Source organism: Gobius niger (genome assembly GCF_951799975.1).
Source record: "Gobius niger genome assembly, chromosome: 1".
In the NCBI taxonomy this organism is placed as follows: domain Eukaryota; kingdom Metazoa; phylum Chordata; class Actinopteri; order Gobiiformes; family Gobiidae; genus Gobius; species Gobius niger.
In genome coordinates, this window is record NC_136852.1 from 29,344,757 (window position 1) to 29,360,205 (window position 15,449).

The following is a 15,449-nucleotide window of genomic DNA, read 5'->3' on the forward strand; positions in this document are numbered from 1 at the left end:
TGTTCTGTATAACGTGACAGCAACTCCCAAAACGCTCCTCCTGAGGTCCAAGAAGATCTGTTTGCGAAACTTAATCCTGACCTTCAGAGTAAAAATGCTATCCATAGCTTCACATAGCTGCACAATTTTTTTTGTCTTTATTGCAACAGCTGCGAAGGAGCGGAAGAGGTTTTCAGTGAGATTGTGTGAAACTCAGGAAGTGAAAGTACTGGATTTTAGTGAAGCCTTGTAACACTTCAAGGCTTTCCTGGCAAAAGAGAATTGTAAGTTCGAAGTCTCAGAGCCGTTTCATTCTGTTTGAACACTGACTTCTTGTGGACAAACTTTGTTATTGCGACTTCTCATGAACACGACTCATGTGGAAGAGAAGTTTCAACAGACGTGTGGTGGTTTTATTATTCACGGCCTGATATTGATGTTTGATCAAATTGATCAGAGGACGATAAACAATAGTCATTTTCTTGGTAATGTGGGTCTTTGCTTTGTGAAGCTCTTGTGGGCGGGGCCTCAGTCACCTGCGGTTTTACTGCTCCGAGGCAGGACATCAATGCGTGATCTTTTTATTTAATTCAGTCAGAGCTAATTTAGACACAATTTGCTATAGATGGCGCCCCTTACGTTTCGCTCGCCTGCTCAGCCATCCAGACCTGCTTTTGTATGTCTTCAAAAGCAGGTCTTTGTAAAAAACAGGAGAAGGAACTTATTCTGACTTGCCCACAACCGGGCACAGCACATGAACCCGGTTAAATGGGACATGGGGGAAATACAGCACATGATGTTCATCACTGTATGGACCAGAAAACATCTGTGGTTTAGCGCCGCTAAAGGCAGCACAGTGAAATGCTCTGAGCCAATGTCCCACTTTGAGACACTGATATGCAACTCACAGAATGAAGCCGTTTTCGAGACACCCACTTGAGCAGCTGTTACTGAAACAGGCTCTGATGCAGTGTTTCAAAGTAATCCAGGAAGAGGAATACAAGCTCCGGAGCGTTGAATTTTTGGGCCATCACTAGGGTATTTTGTTTCAGTTGTTTGAGCTCAATATTGCATTTTTTATCAACAAATTGAAGATGGTGTTAAAGATTTGTTTGAGATTCTTACCAAAAAGCATAAGGAATAGGCCACTGTTTTTGCATGCTGAGATATGTTCTTACCTGAGCTTAGACGAGTTGAGAAACTACATGCCCTTGGGATTGTAAAGGTTTCTCCCTGTAGAGTACATTGTAAAGTACAGTTTCAAAGACATTAATTAAATTAGCTCTATTTGGTTTTTTTTTGTGTTTTTAGTTTACAATTTTCAATGTATTTGAACCCTCCAGAGACCATAAGGCAGTTGGCCGACGACCCTTCGATAAGATGGCGACGCTTTTGGCCTATCTGGGACCTCCTGAACACAAGCCAGTGGCCGACACGCACTGGTCCAGCCTCAACTTAACCAGCTCAAAGTTTGAAGAGTTCATGACGAGGTAACCCCCGTTTATCCTAGCAATGATTACACATGTTTTTATGCATACAAAATGTTTGACGTTTTTCTCTACAGACACCAAGTCCATGAGAAAGAGGAATTCAAAGCCCTGAAGACATTGAACATCTTTTACCAGGCTGGGACGTCCAAAACCGGCAATCCTGTCTTCTACTACGTGGCCCGCAGGTAAGATTTTGAGATTTTGTTACATTGGAGTTGAGTCTGATGCGATAAAAGTGTGTGGCTTTTCATGCTTCGTCTGTCTCCTCCTGCGGGGTTAATTCCTTTTGTTCATTTCCTTGATGTGGTTTGTAGCTAACAGGAATCTGGCTCCTTGTTTCATGTACATCATTTGCCCTTTTTTTGGAGCTATGCTGGGTTGCAATGTTTGTCCAAACCACAAATAAGGCAGGAGGCAGGCTAATGCCACACAGAGAGTAATGAGTGTAATCCACAATTTTCTTATCAGTGAGCAATCCTGCAGTTTTCAGTGTCCTGTATCCTGGTCTGTGTTTTTCCTGTAGCCTTTAGCTTTAGCCAATCAAACATTGCTAATTCAGAGTGATCAAGATGTTTTTGGCTGTTGTCATGAAGTCGAGCCTGGTTAGAAAGTATTATCCTTTTAAGATTTTGCTTTTGATATATATTTGCAAAAGTGGTTTCTGAGCTTTTTTTTTATTTATTATTATTATTTTTTAGTTTTTTTTTATCACATTGAGGTGACACGACAGGGACTGGCTTCACCAAGTTTGCTCATTTGCGCTCAACAGGTGATAGCCAAGGCCACTTCTCCTTTTTTCCCCCCCAAACCACTCTGCCACAGCAACACAGGAAGGACATGCACACTCAACTTATCTTTTTGATCCGATGTAGCCCTTTTATTGAGAACTGTTTAGATGTACATTTTTACTTATTTAAGCATCGGTACGGACTTCTCCTTTTGTCCTGTGGAATGTGACAGTGCAGATGAAGCATTGTTGCATTAGCATACTAGCATTAGCATTAGCATCAGCATCAGCATTAGCATTACCAGACAGAAGATGTGTATAGATATTATTATGTAATGAATTGTATCGTGTTCAGCCGCTCGGGTATTATATGGTTGAGACAGTAGGCAGTAACAGTCATAACATTTTGCTAAAGGAGCTACACAGATTTGCTTTGTAAACTGATCAGCCATAACATTATGACACTAGTCCATATGGAATAAACAGAAAGTGTTGGCTTTTGAAAATAACCAAATGTTCCCCCTTTATTTATCAAAGGAATAGTCCATCATACCTTTTATGATTGTAGCTTTCAAAGCAGACTGCAGCATGTCAAATCCATTTCTACAACTCAACAGTTCAGACGGTGTTTATGCTTTTTTTTAATTTTTATCCTCGAACATATAATTCCAATACAAACGGCTGCGAATCTTAAGCAAAATTTCTTCTTAAATTTGTAAAACTTTGTATGAAACACTTGTGAAACCGAAAGTCATGATGGAATGTGATTATTTTCTGTTCCTTGTTTCTCTGGTTTACTAAAACAAAATCATATCAGGTACTTTCAAAAAGTATTGTGCAGATTTATACATTTTACAGTGTTTTTGATTAATTGTGGCACATTCATTTTGCTCTTATCACCCTTCATTTATGTGCCAGTATCAATCACCAATTGGATTAATCAGGCTATAATTTTGTTTTTTGATAATTGGAATTGTTGTTTATGTATTGTAAACATCGGGATAGTTTGAGGATTTGTTAAAGAACAGTGCTTGTTCACAATGTCCTTGGTCATAATGATATGGCTGATCTTCTATAACTCGCTACTTGTATTTTTAGCACCCATTTAAACAACAGACTATGATGAGTACAATTATGCAGTTAATACTTTGAACTGTAAGTCCATTCACACCGTTTCTTGAATTTCGTGTCTTCTTGGTCGCCATTTTGGGCCGTGCCGTTGTGCTTGTTTGCGCTGAAAAACTCGTCGCCTCAAAAACCTCCATAGAGTCGTTCATTTTGTCCTGAAAAACCTCAGTTTCAAACATGGCCGACTTAGCCCTGTAGCTCGACGTCGCCAGCGCTGTCCTTTCGCTCTCCCAAAACGGCGGTTCGGTGAAGAGGCTCGAGTGCCAATTTGTATCCGAAGTAGCCAAATGCGAACGCCCACAGATCGGTTTCGTGTAGCATGGACACCCTAAAACGGTTGCGCGCGTTTGCTCTGCCCATTTCAACAGTTTTGTCATGTTTTCCTCATCTTCACACGCCCATGGATTGTCCCCCAAAGTTATGAGCTCCAACGAATACAACTTGTCGAATACGCCTTCATGAAGCCAGGAAAACCTATTGTCATGCAAGAAAAAGCGATTCAATCTCGGTAGCCTGTCCAGCGAATCGGGAAGGATCTGCACCAAAAAGTTATGCGACAAATCGATGGCTGCCAAATTGTGAGGCATGTTTGTTGGAACGGTCCAGAAGCGGTTGTGGCTAAGATTCAGCGTTTGCAGACCCGGCAGAGTGTTGTTTATGAACACGATTCGCTCCAGTTTGTTGTCGGATAAGTCTAAGACTTTGAGGTTCCAGTGGTAAGCGGTGTCGTTCTTGTCCAGCGTGCGTAAGTGGTTCCCTGTAGCTCGGAAGTCCCACAGGGAGCGGGGGAGGGCGGGCGGTAAGGTGGCCAGCCGGTTGTAGGATAGGTCCAGCGTGCGGAGGTGGACATAATGGCTCAGCTGGGTGTCTATGGATTGTAAACTGTGGATAGAATAAACAGAGATATTAGATTAGATGTTATGAACTTAAATGTTATTAACAAACATCAAATATGGGCTAATGAAGGGTGGCTCCATTGAAAGAACTCTTAATAATAATATTAGTAATCATATTTAGGAATTTGTTTCTGAAACTTGTCATCGTTCAGTTGCACTCGTATGTTGTCAACAGTTTCTTGATATATTTTACCTGGGTTCATTTGTTTAAAACGGGTCAAAACATTTGAGTTTTGACTGTAAAAAGGCACATTCTACACTTGGGTTTTTAATATTAAAGTATAGACTCCTGGGAGTGTTTTGTCATGTGAACGTTCCACCTTAGAAAGTATTTGAATTTGACTCGCCATACTAAGAAGCAATCAGACAATGAATATTCCAAGACTATACAAGTCCAAGTCCACTAGAATTGTGATAAACCGGGTCTTACAAAGGGACAGAACTTCCTCCAAATTGGGTCTAAACCACATTTTAACAAGGAACCATAATTAAACCATGTCAAGCAAGAAAAACTCCAATCAATCTAGTATAGACCCAGGACTAAACGTTGTCAAAACATGTCCAACCATTTCCAAACCAGCTTTAGACTAGGAATTAAGACGACAATAGGGACAAACCAGGACAAAGTCAACTTCAGACGGGGAAGTTTTGCATTTTATAAACAAGTGAAGACTCCTTGGCACTTAAAACTTCACATTAAAAGTATCTCTTTGTGTTATGGACCTGTTGAAGGAGAGGTTGAGGAATCGAATGTTGTGCTGTAGACTGGAGGGCAGTTTGGTGAGTCCTCTGGAGGAGCAGTCCACCACGCGGTGTCCCCGGCTACAGTGGCACACGCCTGGGCAGACGGACAGCACCGAGGCCACTAAGAGCTCCAAGAGGACCAGGAGGAGCAGGCTGAGGGCTGGGGCAGGGCAGGAAGGCAACCACGGCGCTCTACTGGGACAAGAAAGAGAATACTATAGGAACACGGGGCCATGCAGAGGATTTTTCACAAAGTAGCATCAAAATAATGTCTGATTACAGGGCTTTTAACTGGGACACACTGACTGCTTGATACATTTTCTATGCTGCTATAAATGTTCCGTTGTAGATGTGTTGGGAGGAGCAGCTGTGGTGTCCCAGTTTAGCGAGCCCTGACAGTGGGACGTGCGTTTGACTGACAGCTCACATTCGATTTGGGAATAATTGACCGGAACAGTTTGCAGGACTCCGGGTCTCTGAGGGATTCATTCATGAACCGTGCTTCCAAAAGGTCTTTATTCAGCCAATAGTGATGAGAGTTTGCCATGTCAGCGTGTGTCCAGATAAGTCTATGAAGAAAATCTTCTATCAAATGATCCCGTTTAGAATGTGCACAGTGAACAGCCCCCAGTCACGTGTTTTTGAAACTCGGCCAATTGTTTTCTAATGCCCCTATTACTGCAGTGTCGCCCCGTGCAATTTAGCTGCAGATAGAAGCTAAAATTTGGGGTATCGCTGCCACTGTATTGTATCCATTTAATTCAGCCATTTCGGACGTCAACGTTATCTCCTATAATAAGAGTGCATGCAAAACTCCATACGTGTATTTTGTGAAGTGTATAGTCGCTACAAGCTTGAATTCCCGATAGGAATAAAAGCTTCAATGTCCTGCTATTTTAGGTCATCTCCAAATCACTCACCTCATCGTTTTTCAGCCTTGCTTAGTCATCCCTCCACACGGTTTTGCTCTATTGCCTCCGCGGGGTTTGATAAAGCCACTGTTCGCTTCAGTCTTTTGTGTATTTTTTTTATATGATTGTTGTAGTTTCCATCTGCATTGTCCCGTTGCAGTTGCCTCCGTCAGGTTGGGACAGGGATAAGGAGCGTGAGGAAGAGCGGCAGAGGGGAGAGAGAGAGAGCGAGAGAATTGCAGCAGTACAGTGCAGCTCCTCTCTGCTGATCAGGCAGATCCATGCGTCTTTGATTTGATACACAGGCTAAACGCAGGTATTTTAATTGCTCCAAGGAAAACACAATAGCTACTAATAATAGGTGCGGGGAATCGAAAGGTACCTCTCAACATGCATAACTTTGAAAACCTGGAACACCAACACTAGCAATCCTAAAACACAAGCATATTACATGTTCGGTTCTGCAGAGACTCAAATGATTGTGCTTGTATACAATGAAAATGAATGAGCCTTGTTTTATTGGCCATTAAATGTTAAATAAAGCAATTGCCAGGAGGTGGCAGCACCAGCATCCAAACCATTCTGAGGCATTTCATAGCCTTGTGTTGCGTCTCCCGCCCCGTTTAACTAGACATTTAGAGACAACATTTAGAGACATGCACATGAAAAGTGATCTGTATTTCCTTTCTTCACACAGAAAATATATTTCAATGAATAATATGTCAGTCAACAACACTAATGTGTCCAAACGCAGGTTTATAAGCTACAATTAGGCATATGTCTGCTTTAAGTTAATTGGTGGTGTTAGAAATCTGGTCAGTACGTTTAAGTAAAGGCAAAACTAATGCACATGTCTTGTATAGAGCCTGGTTATAAGCTGCTTCGTGGCACTGTAACACAGGGGCAACTGGCAGAGATTTGGCAGCCATTCTGCAACCATGACTTGTGTGAATGCAACCAACATATTCATTGAAAAGGGTTGGGCCTTTACAGTTATTGACCAAAAACCACTGAAGAGGCAGAATATTAAGTGACTGAAGACATGTCACTGACTCAGCCCTGGCACTTCCTCTTCTGCTCCAAAATACCACTTACTTCATACTGTCAGAGAGGGTAAAGTAGCCATAGTTCACCCAAGCATTGCTTCATCATTTTAGCCAATGTACAGTCCTGATGAAAAGACCAGTTTAAAATGTACATTTTATTATCTGTTCGATCTCTAAAGTTATCAGCACAGCTTCAATATACATATAGAAGAAACGGGAGCGAGATAAAAAAAAGGAAATTTTTGCAAGCACTTTATTGAAAGCACTATTAAGAATTTATTTTATGAGATGAGATTATAGTTTTATAAAATCTCCTGCCTTTGCCTTGTTTGAAGCCACAGTGAAAAGAGGTGTGCAATTTATGGGCTTTAGATCGAGGGGAGGTTTTTACGCTGCAGTAAAGAAAATCCATTTTGTGTTTAGGTTAAATGGTAACAATAACTCAGCCCAGGAAAACAAGGGGAACCATCTCTCCGTGATGTAGTGCTGTAAAAGCCTTTAAAATGTTCTGTTTTAGTGAGGCTGGTCCCGGTTCAGAGGTTTAAGCAACGGAAAGTTCATCCCACAGTATGAATGTCTGACTTGCCCTGCAGCATCAACAACAAAGCGAAGACTAAACGGTCTCCTTTGTGGATGCAGTTTCTGTTCCTCCGATTGTCTTCACTTTGAATCTCTCTTCTCTATTCACCTGTGTTTCAACATACAGCATTTGGACAGACAAACGACAGCAACCCTGGTTCATCCGAATGCAGCTCATAATTTATTTTCTCTATCAGTATTTACAATTGTTATAACTTAAAACAAAAGTCACATAAGAAACAAGTGGAAAAAACTGGAGTTCATGTCAACAAACTCATTTTATATACTTTAAAAGCTTTATTAAATATTGTTAAGTTAGATCCATTTTTTAAAAAGCATGGATTTTTAAGCTCACTTTTGTCCCATGTTTTTTTTCCCCGTTACTTTAAGCAGCTAAATTCACAAACGTTTTCCAAAGCAACCCCTTTTCTGAATGTGAAAATTACCTACATTTAATACCCTATGGCCCTAAACTAAATCATATAACATGCATAGTCTCTTATTTACATACAAAGTCATGTCACACTTTTGCTCACCCAAACCACAGTCAATCATCCACACCAGGATTTTTTCTTCCGTTTGTCTGTGCTTGGGGCTGGCTGGAGTTTTGCCCATTGCAGTTCTATACACTGGAGTTGCTGCTTTAGTTATACAATGGCTTCAGGAAGGGTTTTTCCCTCACATTATTCCTACATTGACGTTTGCTACTGAAAAGGGTTCAATCAGAATTATGTTTTCTGAGTTGATCTACACTCAGTCAATCACTTTGTCGGCACCATCCTTTTCAATTTGTCCTTCACTTTCATGGTTCGACTCTATTGGCGGATCCTCTTCTGATGCAGGTTGTGTTGGCGCATCTTCTGACCGTCCATTCTCTCCATCTTTCATTATGGCTTGTCCATTTTGGTTGCCGTCGCCTGTTTCTCCCTCGTTCTCCTTCGTCTCATCGACCAAAACCAGCTCCTCCGTCTTCCCCGAACCTTCCGAATTGTTCTCATTTGCGTCTTCGACAGACTTTTCAATCGTTTGGTCAGACTTTGCGCCGTTTCTCTCCCCGCCGGCCGCGAAAGTCGTCCCGGCGGTCATCTCTTGCATGTCCTGCATCTCCTCGGCGGATTCGACGAGCAGCGACAGCCTTTTGGAAAGCCTCTGCGGCAAGAAGCTGGTCAGAGAAATCCTACTGGCCGACCTCAGAGTCACGTGACCGTTTTCCCCATCGCCTCCGCCCGTTTCCAAGAACGGCGTTGGCCCGGCCCAGTCCGTCGTGGAGATTTGGTGCTTCTTCAGTTTGTGTCTCTTGTACAAAATCACCAGAAATCCAATCATCATCGCTAACAGGGCTCCGCCGATTAGGCCAGCCACGATTTTACCATGTTGTACGCGCTTTTTGGCTTCTTCTCCTGTTTCCTGATTTTTGCTCGACGTCGCATGCCCTTTTGTCACTACAGGTGGCAGGATCTTTCTTGTTGTCTCAGCTCGTTTCGTTGTGGTCTCTTGAACATTTGGCACAAGTTGGGTGGTTGTGGATAGCTTAACTGTGGGGGTGAAATTAATTGTCTTGGCTTGTTCAGGAGTCTTGGTTATATTTGCGGTACTTTGGACGCTTATTGGCGCAATTTGAGTGGTGGCCGATAGCTTTGCCGTTGGGACTGCCCTCGTAGTGGCTCTCTCTGTTGGTGCGACTACTTTTGGGGTTTCCATTGTGCTGTTTTGCATGGAGCTCGCACGGCCAGAAGATGTGCTCATAACTGTGCTTAGACTTGCATTTTGTGTGCTAATGATCGCTCCGGTAGTGTTTTCAACCGTTGAGTTTCCTAAAGCGTCATCGCCTCCAACCGGGGAAGTTGACATTCCGTTGCTTGGTGACGTCTGGACATCTTTAGTGACATAAGTTGTTGCTTCCACATTTGCTATGTTTATATTTTGTGTTGCTGAAGTTGGAAGAGTTGTTGCCATTGGAGTTACAATCTTTATCGCTTCAACTGTTGATGGAACGGTCTTTACTGTAGAAATCTGGGTGGGACTATCGGGCGTTGCTTCTGGTGTTTTTTGATATGGCTGCATTGTTGTCTCATGGTCAATGGAAGGCTGGACAGTGGACACTTCTGAGGTCGTCAATGGCAAAAGAAGTGTTAACAATATGTAGCACAGCATCATCTTTCTCATTTGAGTGATTTCTCGTGGGTGAATCTGCAAATAGAAAACAAATATGCCTTTTATTATTACAAGTATTTATTTTTTCATGATCTATTGGTCAAGTGCATGTATGTGTCTTTTCATATAGATTATCGAACTTTCATTGACAACTTCCCATAATTGGATGTTGTTCCGATACCTTTCCCCGATGATCCAATCTGATGTGTTACTAGGGCTTTGAGTTGCTGCGACAAAGTTCCCGCCCGATACTCTTTTGAAATGTCTTGCTTTGAAACGATAAATACTGCTGCATTTAATTGTGTCATTTTATCTTTGGAGGAAATGCGCTCAACATGGGAGGGATGGTGTTGTGAAATGTTTGACTTCCTCTCTTGAGCTATAAAGAGAAAACAAATCGTGCAAATTTAGAAATGATGACTTCTGAAACGGGATTTGAAATGTATCTTCTTAAAAGTATAGGCGTATTTGTTTTAATAGGACACATTCATAACCTCTTCTACCCAACAGTTTTTTTTTTTATTGGCTGGTGCTGCTATTTTTACTACTATAACTACTACTACTGGTGCACTACTACCACTTTCACTGATGATAGACATTTAGGCTCAGTTGAAGTCCAGTCTTCCTTTGCCCTATTAGCTTCACTATTTGCTACTTGTTATTTCTCCCTAAACTAGCCAATGATGAAGTTGTTTCAGAGGGCCTGTTTCTAAACTAAGTAATGCTCTGAACAAATTACAAATTGGGACCCTTGTTGACACGGTTTTGAGTTTGAGGTTGGTGGCCATTATGGTTGACGGTTTAACTGCAAAGTGCGTGACCTAGTAACTGTCATTTCGTAACCATAACATGCATCCTCTGTGGAGTAGTTTGGTGATGATTAGCCAACTCATTAAGAAAGCAACTTAATCAGTTTAATGCGCAGTGTTTCTTAATTGAACACACTATGAATTCAGTGTCCCGACTGTGCACCTTTTCTAATCGAACATTTAGGCCCGAATGCATTTCTACTCTCTCCTCCTGAACCCCAGCCCCTCATCCGCCAGTTTTGAACCGGAGCTCGAGAGGTCATTTCCACAAAATGCTGCTGAGAAATGACCTGACTGTCTTAAAGCCACATTCAGTTTCTTGCAGCTGAACATTAAGTCTTAAAGTCTAAATGCGGAACCGAAAAAAATATGCTAAACTACAGTATTCCCAATGTGTTTATTAGTTGTGTGAACAATATTTATAGAACAAGTTTCTCTTTGTTTTTGTTCAAAGTTTTATCAAACGAAATCAAACACACACACACCCTCACTTGCTAACACACACACACGCACACACACCCTCCCTCACTCACTAACACACACACACACACACAGAATAAAATAAATAGATATATAAGGCTGCGTACAGATGGACACGTGTGGAAACCTAATTTGAGGAGCCGTCTGCACCGGGAGCAGCAGTCCAGCACAGCTACAGGACACTGACCCACGTGTAAACTTGTTTTATGTATTGTCCACATGAGGTTTTACTTTGGCAGTAACTATTTGACTTTAGGTTCTTTATGATGCAACAATTTTGCCCATAGTACCAAAAATGAAAGATTTCCATGATCCAATTGTTCCAAGAGTGTTAATCGTCACTCTAGCCACTCGATGGGCTTTTACATTATCATTAATTCCTTCCCCTGAAATTGATTTTGTAAACTGTAACATTGTATATTTTCTTACCTTTTTGCACTAAATTCAAAGCTGTCTTCTCAGCACCGTAGCCAGTTCATGGTCTCCTCTTGCCGCTTGTGCGAAGACTGCGGGTTTAGGCGGTGCACGTTGTCAAGTTTGAAACGTCAAAATCAGGAACTAAGGTTTGGGGATGTCTTTTTCTTTTTTTTGTCTTTGAAACTGCTGTCAGTTCTTGCCTCATTGACAGGAAGCAAGAGACGGGACGCTTTGACTCTTCACTATAACAAGTGCAGTTTCACACCTAAAGCTGTGAACGTCTGAAAGGGCGCGGTTTTGAGGGAGTGAATGTAATGTTTGCGTTTTTATTTTTGGCATTTTGGACTAGACCTCAAAATGATCCGAGTATTAAGGTGTTGGCCATTACAGTAGAAGAGTGAACAAGGTTTTGAGGAAGTTGAATCAAGTGAAATGTAGTCATCGTGAGACAGTTTGTTGAGCTACAGTTAGCTTTGTGCTTTGGCACTTTTTCTCTGGAAATATCTAAATGTTTAGACTTAATTTATGAATTAAAGGTAGTGACTGTAGGATGTTCTCTTAGTGGTTAAAGAAGGCACTACAACTGAGCTTAGACTGCCTCACGCTGCATACGAGGAGGACAAGTTTCACTATATGAGATACTCTTTTGAAAGCTAAGAACCTCCAGGGGTAATATTTGAGTTGAACACGTTTATCTAGAGGCAGAGTCAGGTCATGTTCATGAAATATTTACTAAGAAGTCCACATACCCTGCTGTTAAAAGTCTTGATCGGTTTAAATTGTGAACTTTATTTCCTACATTCTTGACTTTTCGACAAAAGTTTGAACATTTTCTTTTATTTGGTTGAAGCTAAATGTGAAGTGTTGAATTGAGATCACCCATTTGCATGTAAGTGACTTGACTTTGGTTTGTTGTTGCACTAGATAGAATACAAACTTAACACATGTCGTAGCTGAACAATACAACGATCATTTGCAGCACTGGACTTTATTTTCATATATCATTCTCTAAAGCTGGCTCTCAAACAAAATTGAAAAGTGAAAAGAAAAACAGAGCAACATAAGATTTTGAGCATCATAAGCAAGAGCATGAACAGGTATGAGGAAACAATATTTGCTGTCTGAAAAAAGCACAAATCAATAAGAAGTCCCACGTGTTTGCTGGTGTTGAGACGGAAACGAACCAGAGGAACAGAGATTACAGCACAAGCCCGTTTCGGCGATGTGTTTTTCTATTTGGCCAACAGATGTCGCCAAAACTAAAGCCTGCCAAGTGTAAATGCGTTGACTATTCATTATTCACCAAGCAAACTTCACCGATAAGTATGTGCTGTAGCCTCTGTAACGCGGCCCGCTGTTACACCACGAGGGGCATGTCCTCCAGATCCTGGGGCAGGTCTGCGCTGAACTCCCTCTGCATCAGCGGCTTTTCCTCTGGGCTCAAACCGGTCCCTGCTGCCCCCTCCTCCTCTTCTTCCTCCTCCTCCTCCTCTTCATCTCTCTCTTCTCTGATTTCGCCTAATCCCTCCATCTCTCCTTCCTCCTGCGCCTTCACCTCCTCCAGCATCACGCTGTTGTCACACGGCCCCACCAGACCCCCCTCTGTCTCCATGGTGCAAGCGGCGTTGGCCCAGTACCCAGCGCTCCCGGCCAGGTCCAGGTTTGAACGAGAGCTCCTGGGAATGTACACTCTTCTCTGGAGATGGTGAACCTGTGAACGTGGAACGCAAAAGTTAATGTCTTCCTAGTTCCCATTGGACTGTGAGGCGACACTGCATTCCAGGCAACTGGGGTTATTCCCACTTGAAAAGCACAAGATCCTAGTATATAATAAACTAGTTTGTAAGCAACATGGCTAACGCAGTTACACATAAGACCTGAGGTGGCAGAAGTGAGCATAAAATTACCAACTTGCATCTAGCCCCTTTAATTAAATCTTAATTTATATTCTAGTCAAATTTATTTCCAATATGCCTCAGGCTTGTCTAAATGTCCTGCCTCTGTAGCAGGGTGGATTACTTTGGAGATTGTACTGCTATGATATAGAACATGAATGGAAATTTGGACCGGGGTGCCTAAACTTTTGCACCCCATTGATATTAGAAATATAGATTTCAAATCTTCCAAAACAAACGGGACTTTCATGTGGAGTACAGCCTGGACAGTGATGATTTTTCAAAGCAAAGAAATGCTCTTAATACTATTCTCTATCTCAATGTCAAATTTCACACATTATACATCGATCATTTAAAGAGACTAGCTTGCAAGTTGGTCATTTTATGCTCACTACTGCCACCTCAGGTCTTTTGTGTAACTGCAGCTTCTATATTAATGGTACACTGCCTAACATTTTGGACTATACTGTTACCATCAGTGCAAAACATGCTCCTAATGACCAGCTCCACACAGTACATGCTATTACTGCAGTGAGAAATCAAAGAATAACCTGTTTAAATCTCAAATTCTGTTGACTTTAGTCGACATCTCCATGGAGACGAGCTGGAGACGTACCCACTCCCGGTAAAATTATGTCATGTCTTAGGAGAGCTGAGCCGCTCACAGCAAAATCACATGTTTGTTTGAGGTATTTTTCAATGCTGAAAATATCTGTCATAAAATAAAGCTTATATTTCAATTTTTGGGTAAAATTCTACACGATGTGGCTTTAAGCTTGTACATGACAGCACTTCGGACCCGAATTAACTTGAGTGACAGTGCAGGATTTTAGAGGCAGTTGTGGTGGTGAATAGGTCTGGGCTCATTCTACACAATCAGACATGGCTTTTTTGGGAAGGCTTCTTGACATGGGGAGATATGTAAATGTTGAGTGTATCTTCAAACACCTATTTCAATATCTTTAGGTAGACGATATATCACCCACTTCTACTCCTGAGCACCATGTGGCTATGACATCACCTAACATTTCTAAAGGGATCTGACGTTCACCTGACAGGCCAGAGTCACCACAGCCACCAGCAGACACAGGATCAGTCCTCCAGCCGAACCAATGGCGATCAGCCCCATCTGATTATCCACCAGGCAGTCTGCTCTGGTCATGTTCTCCTCAGGCATCGGGGAGGTTTTGTCAGTGATGACCGGGTCCGTGGTATCTGTGGCTAAAGCCATGGAGGGGTGTGGAGTGGAGAGGTTTTCCACACTGCTCGGAGTCAACAGACAGAGGAGCAGGAACAGGAAAGGGGGAAGAGAGGTCGCAATGACGTGCATCTTGACCTGACAGGAGGGAAAAGCAAATTCACGATGCATTTTTGCCAATATTAACAATCATACACAAACACAATTGCACATACAGTAGCTAGGTAGAGGAAGTGTTGAGGTGTCTTGCTAAAGGACCTGCTGGGAGTGTGCAATGCAAGTGTTCAATCTCGAATCTTCTGCAAAGCTCTTAAATAAATAGAATAAGCTTGCCACAGATGTGCTCTTCTTGTGGTACTTTTTCAGATTTTTTTCATACCAAGACTTGCGACTTCCGAAAGGACTGACACGCGGTGCAGATGTTGGGCCAACCAAAAAGCCACCTCAAAAGAGTAGACATTCAAAATAGCTACATAAAGGATATTGTTTGCATTTAGTCTTTCTACTCAGTTCTTCTTCCCCAAAAGCACTGATCCAAGACAGTGCTTTCTGGAGTCATGCTTCATATAATTTTGCACACATTTGACTGTTTTTTTAGGATAAAACGTCTCTACCCCATGCTTTCTGTATCTGAACATCTCCGTTTTTTAAAATAGGGTGTAAAAACAGAGTTGGTAAGCTCACCTGAAGTTGCCCGGTCGATCTCTGTGAAGCCGTGGTGAGTGAGTGAGGACTTCCTGACCTCGCTCTGATGATTCTTTTCAGAGTATTTTTGGGTTCAGGGTTTGAGCCGCACCGTCTCAAAAGATCTATTACAAGACACAGATAGATCTAGTTTAGACATTGCTTTACATTAGGTCTCTGGTTTGGTCTTTGTCTTAGTCTTGGCTTGGATGAGAACTTGTTTTTCTCCTTCATTTATTCTTTGTATGTCTTGGTTGTCCTTGTTGGATGCATCAAACCTAATTTGAACGGTATTTTAAACAAGGGATATTT

The 15,449-nt window shown here is 42.0% G+C and overlaps 3 protein-coding genes across 7 annotated transcripts in view; 1 reads left to right on the forward strand and 2 right to left on the reverse strand.

Moving 5' to 3' along the window:
* nf1a (neurofibromin 1a) overlaps nt 1-15,449 on the forward strand; it is a 67,035-nt gene that overhangs the window by 26,464 nt on the left and 25,122 nt on the right. For all 4 annotated transcript variants that reach the window (XM_079558956.1, XM_079558955.1, XM_079558958.1 and 1 more), the window contains 2 exons: nt 1,323-1,469; nt 1,544-1,654. In XM_079558956.1, coding sequence (XP_079415082.1) covers nt 1,323-1,469; nt 1,544-1,654 — 258 coding nt within the window. The remainder of the gene's footprint in view (nt 1-1,322; nt 1,470-1,543; nt 1,655-15,449) is intronic.
* Nucleotides 2,935-6,289, reverse strand: LOC306966421 (oligodendrocyte-myelin glycoprotein-like). Of its 2 annotated transcripts, none has more exons than XM_079561184.1 (3): nt 5,885-6,289; nt 4,944-5,156; nt 2,935-4,206 (listed from the first exon to the last, which is right to left on the reverse strand). In XM_079561184.1, the coding sequence occupies exons 1-3, from the start codon at nt 5,887-5,889 to the stop codon at nt 3,291-3,293; spliced, it is 1,134 nt and encodes a 377-aa protein (XP_079417310.1). In that variant the 5' UTR covers nt 5,890-6,289; the 3' UTR covers nt 2,935-3,290. The 2 variants fall into 2 exon arrangements, with proteins under 2 accessions (XP_079417310.1, XP_079417309.1); XM_079561183.1 differs by having other exon boundaries at nt 4,944-5,159.
* LOC306980467 (uncharacterized protein) lies at nt 12,342-14,589 on the reverse strand. The gene is made up of 2 exons (XM_079579858.1): nt 14,307-14,589; nt 12,342-13,071 (listed from the first exon to the last, which is right to left on the reverse strand). Exons 1-2 carry the CDS (start codon nt 14,583-14,585, stop codon nt 12,718-12,720), a joined length of 633 nt encoding a protein of 210 aa, XP_079435984.1. The 5' UTR covers nt 14,586-14,589; the 3' UTR covers nt 12,342-12,717.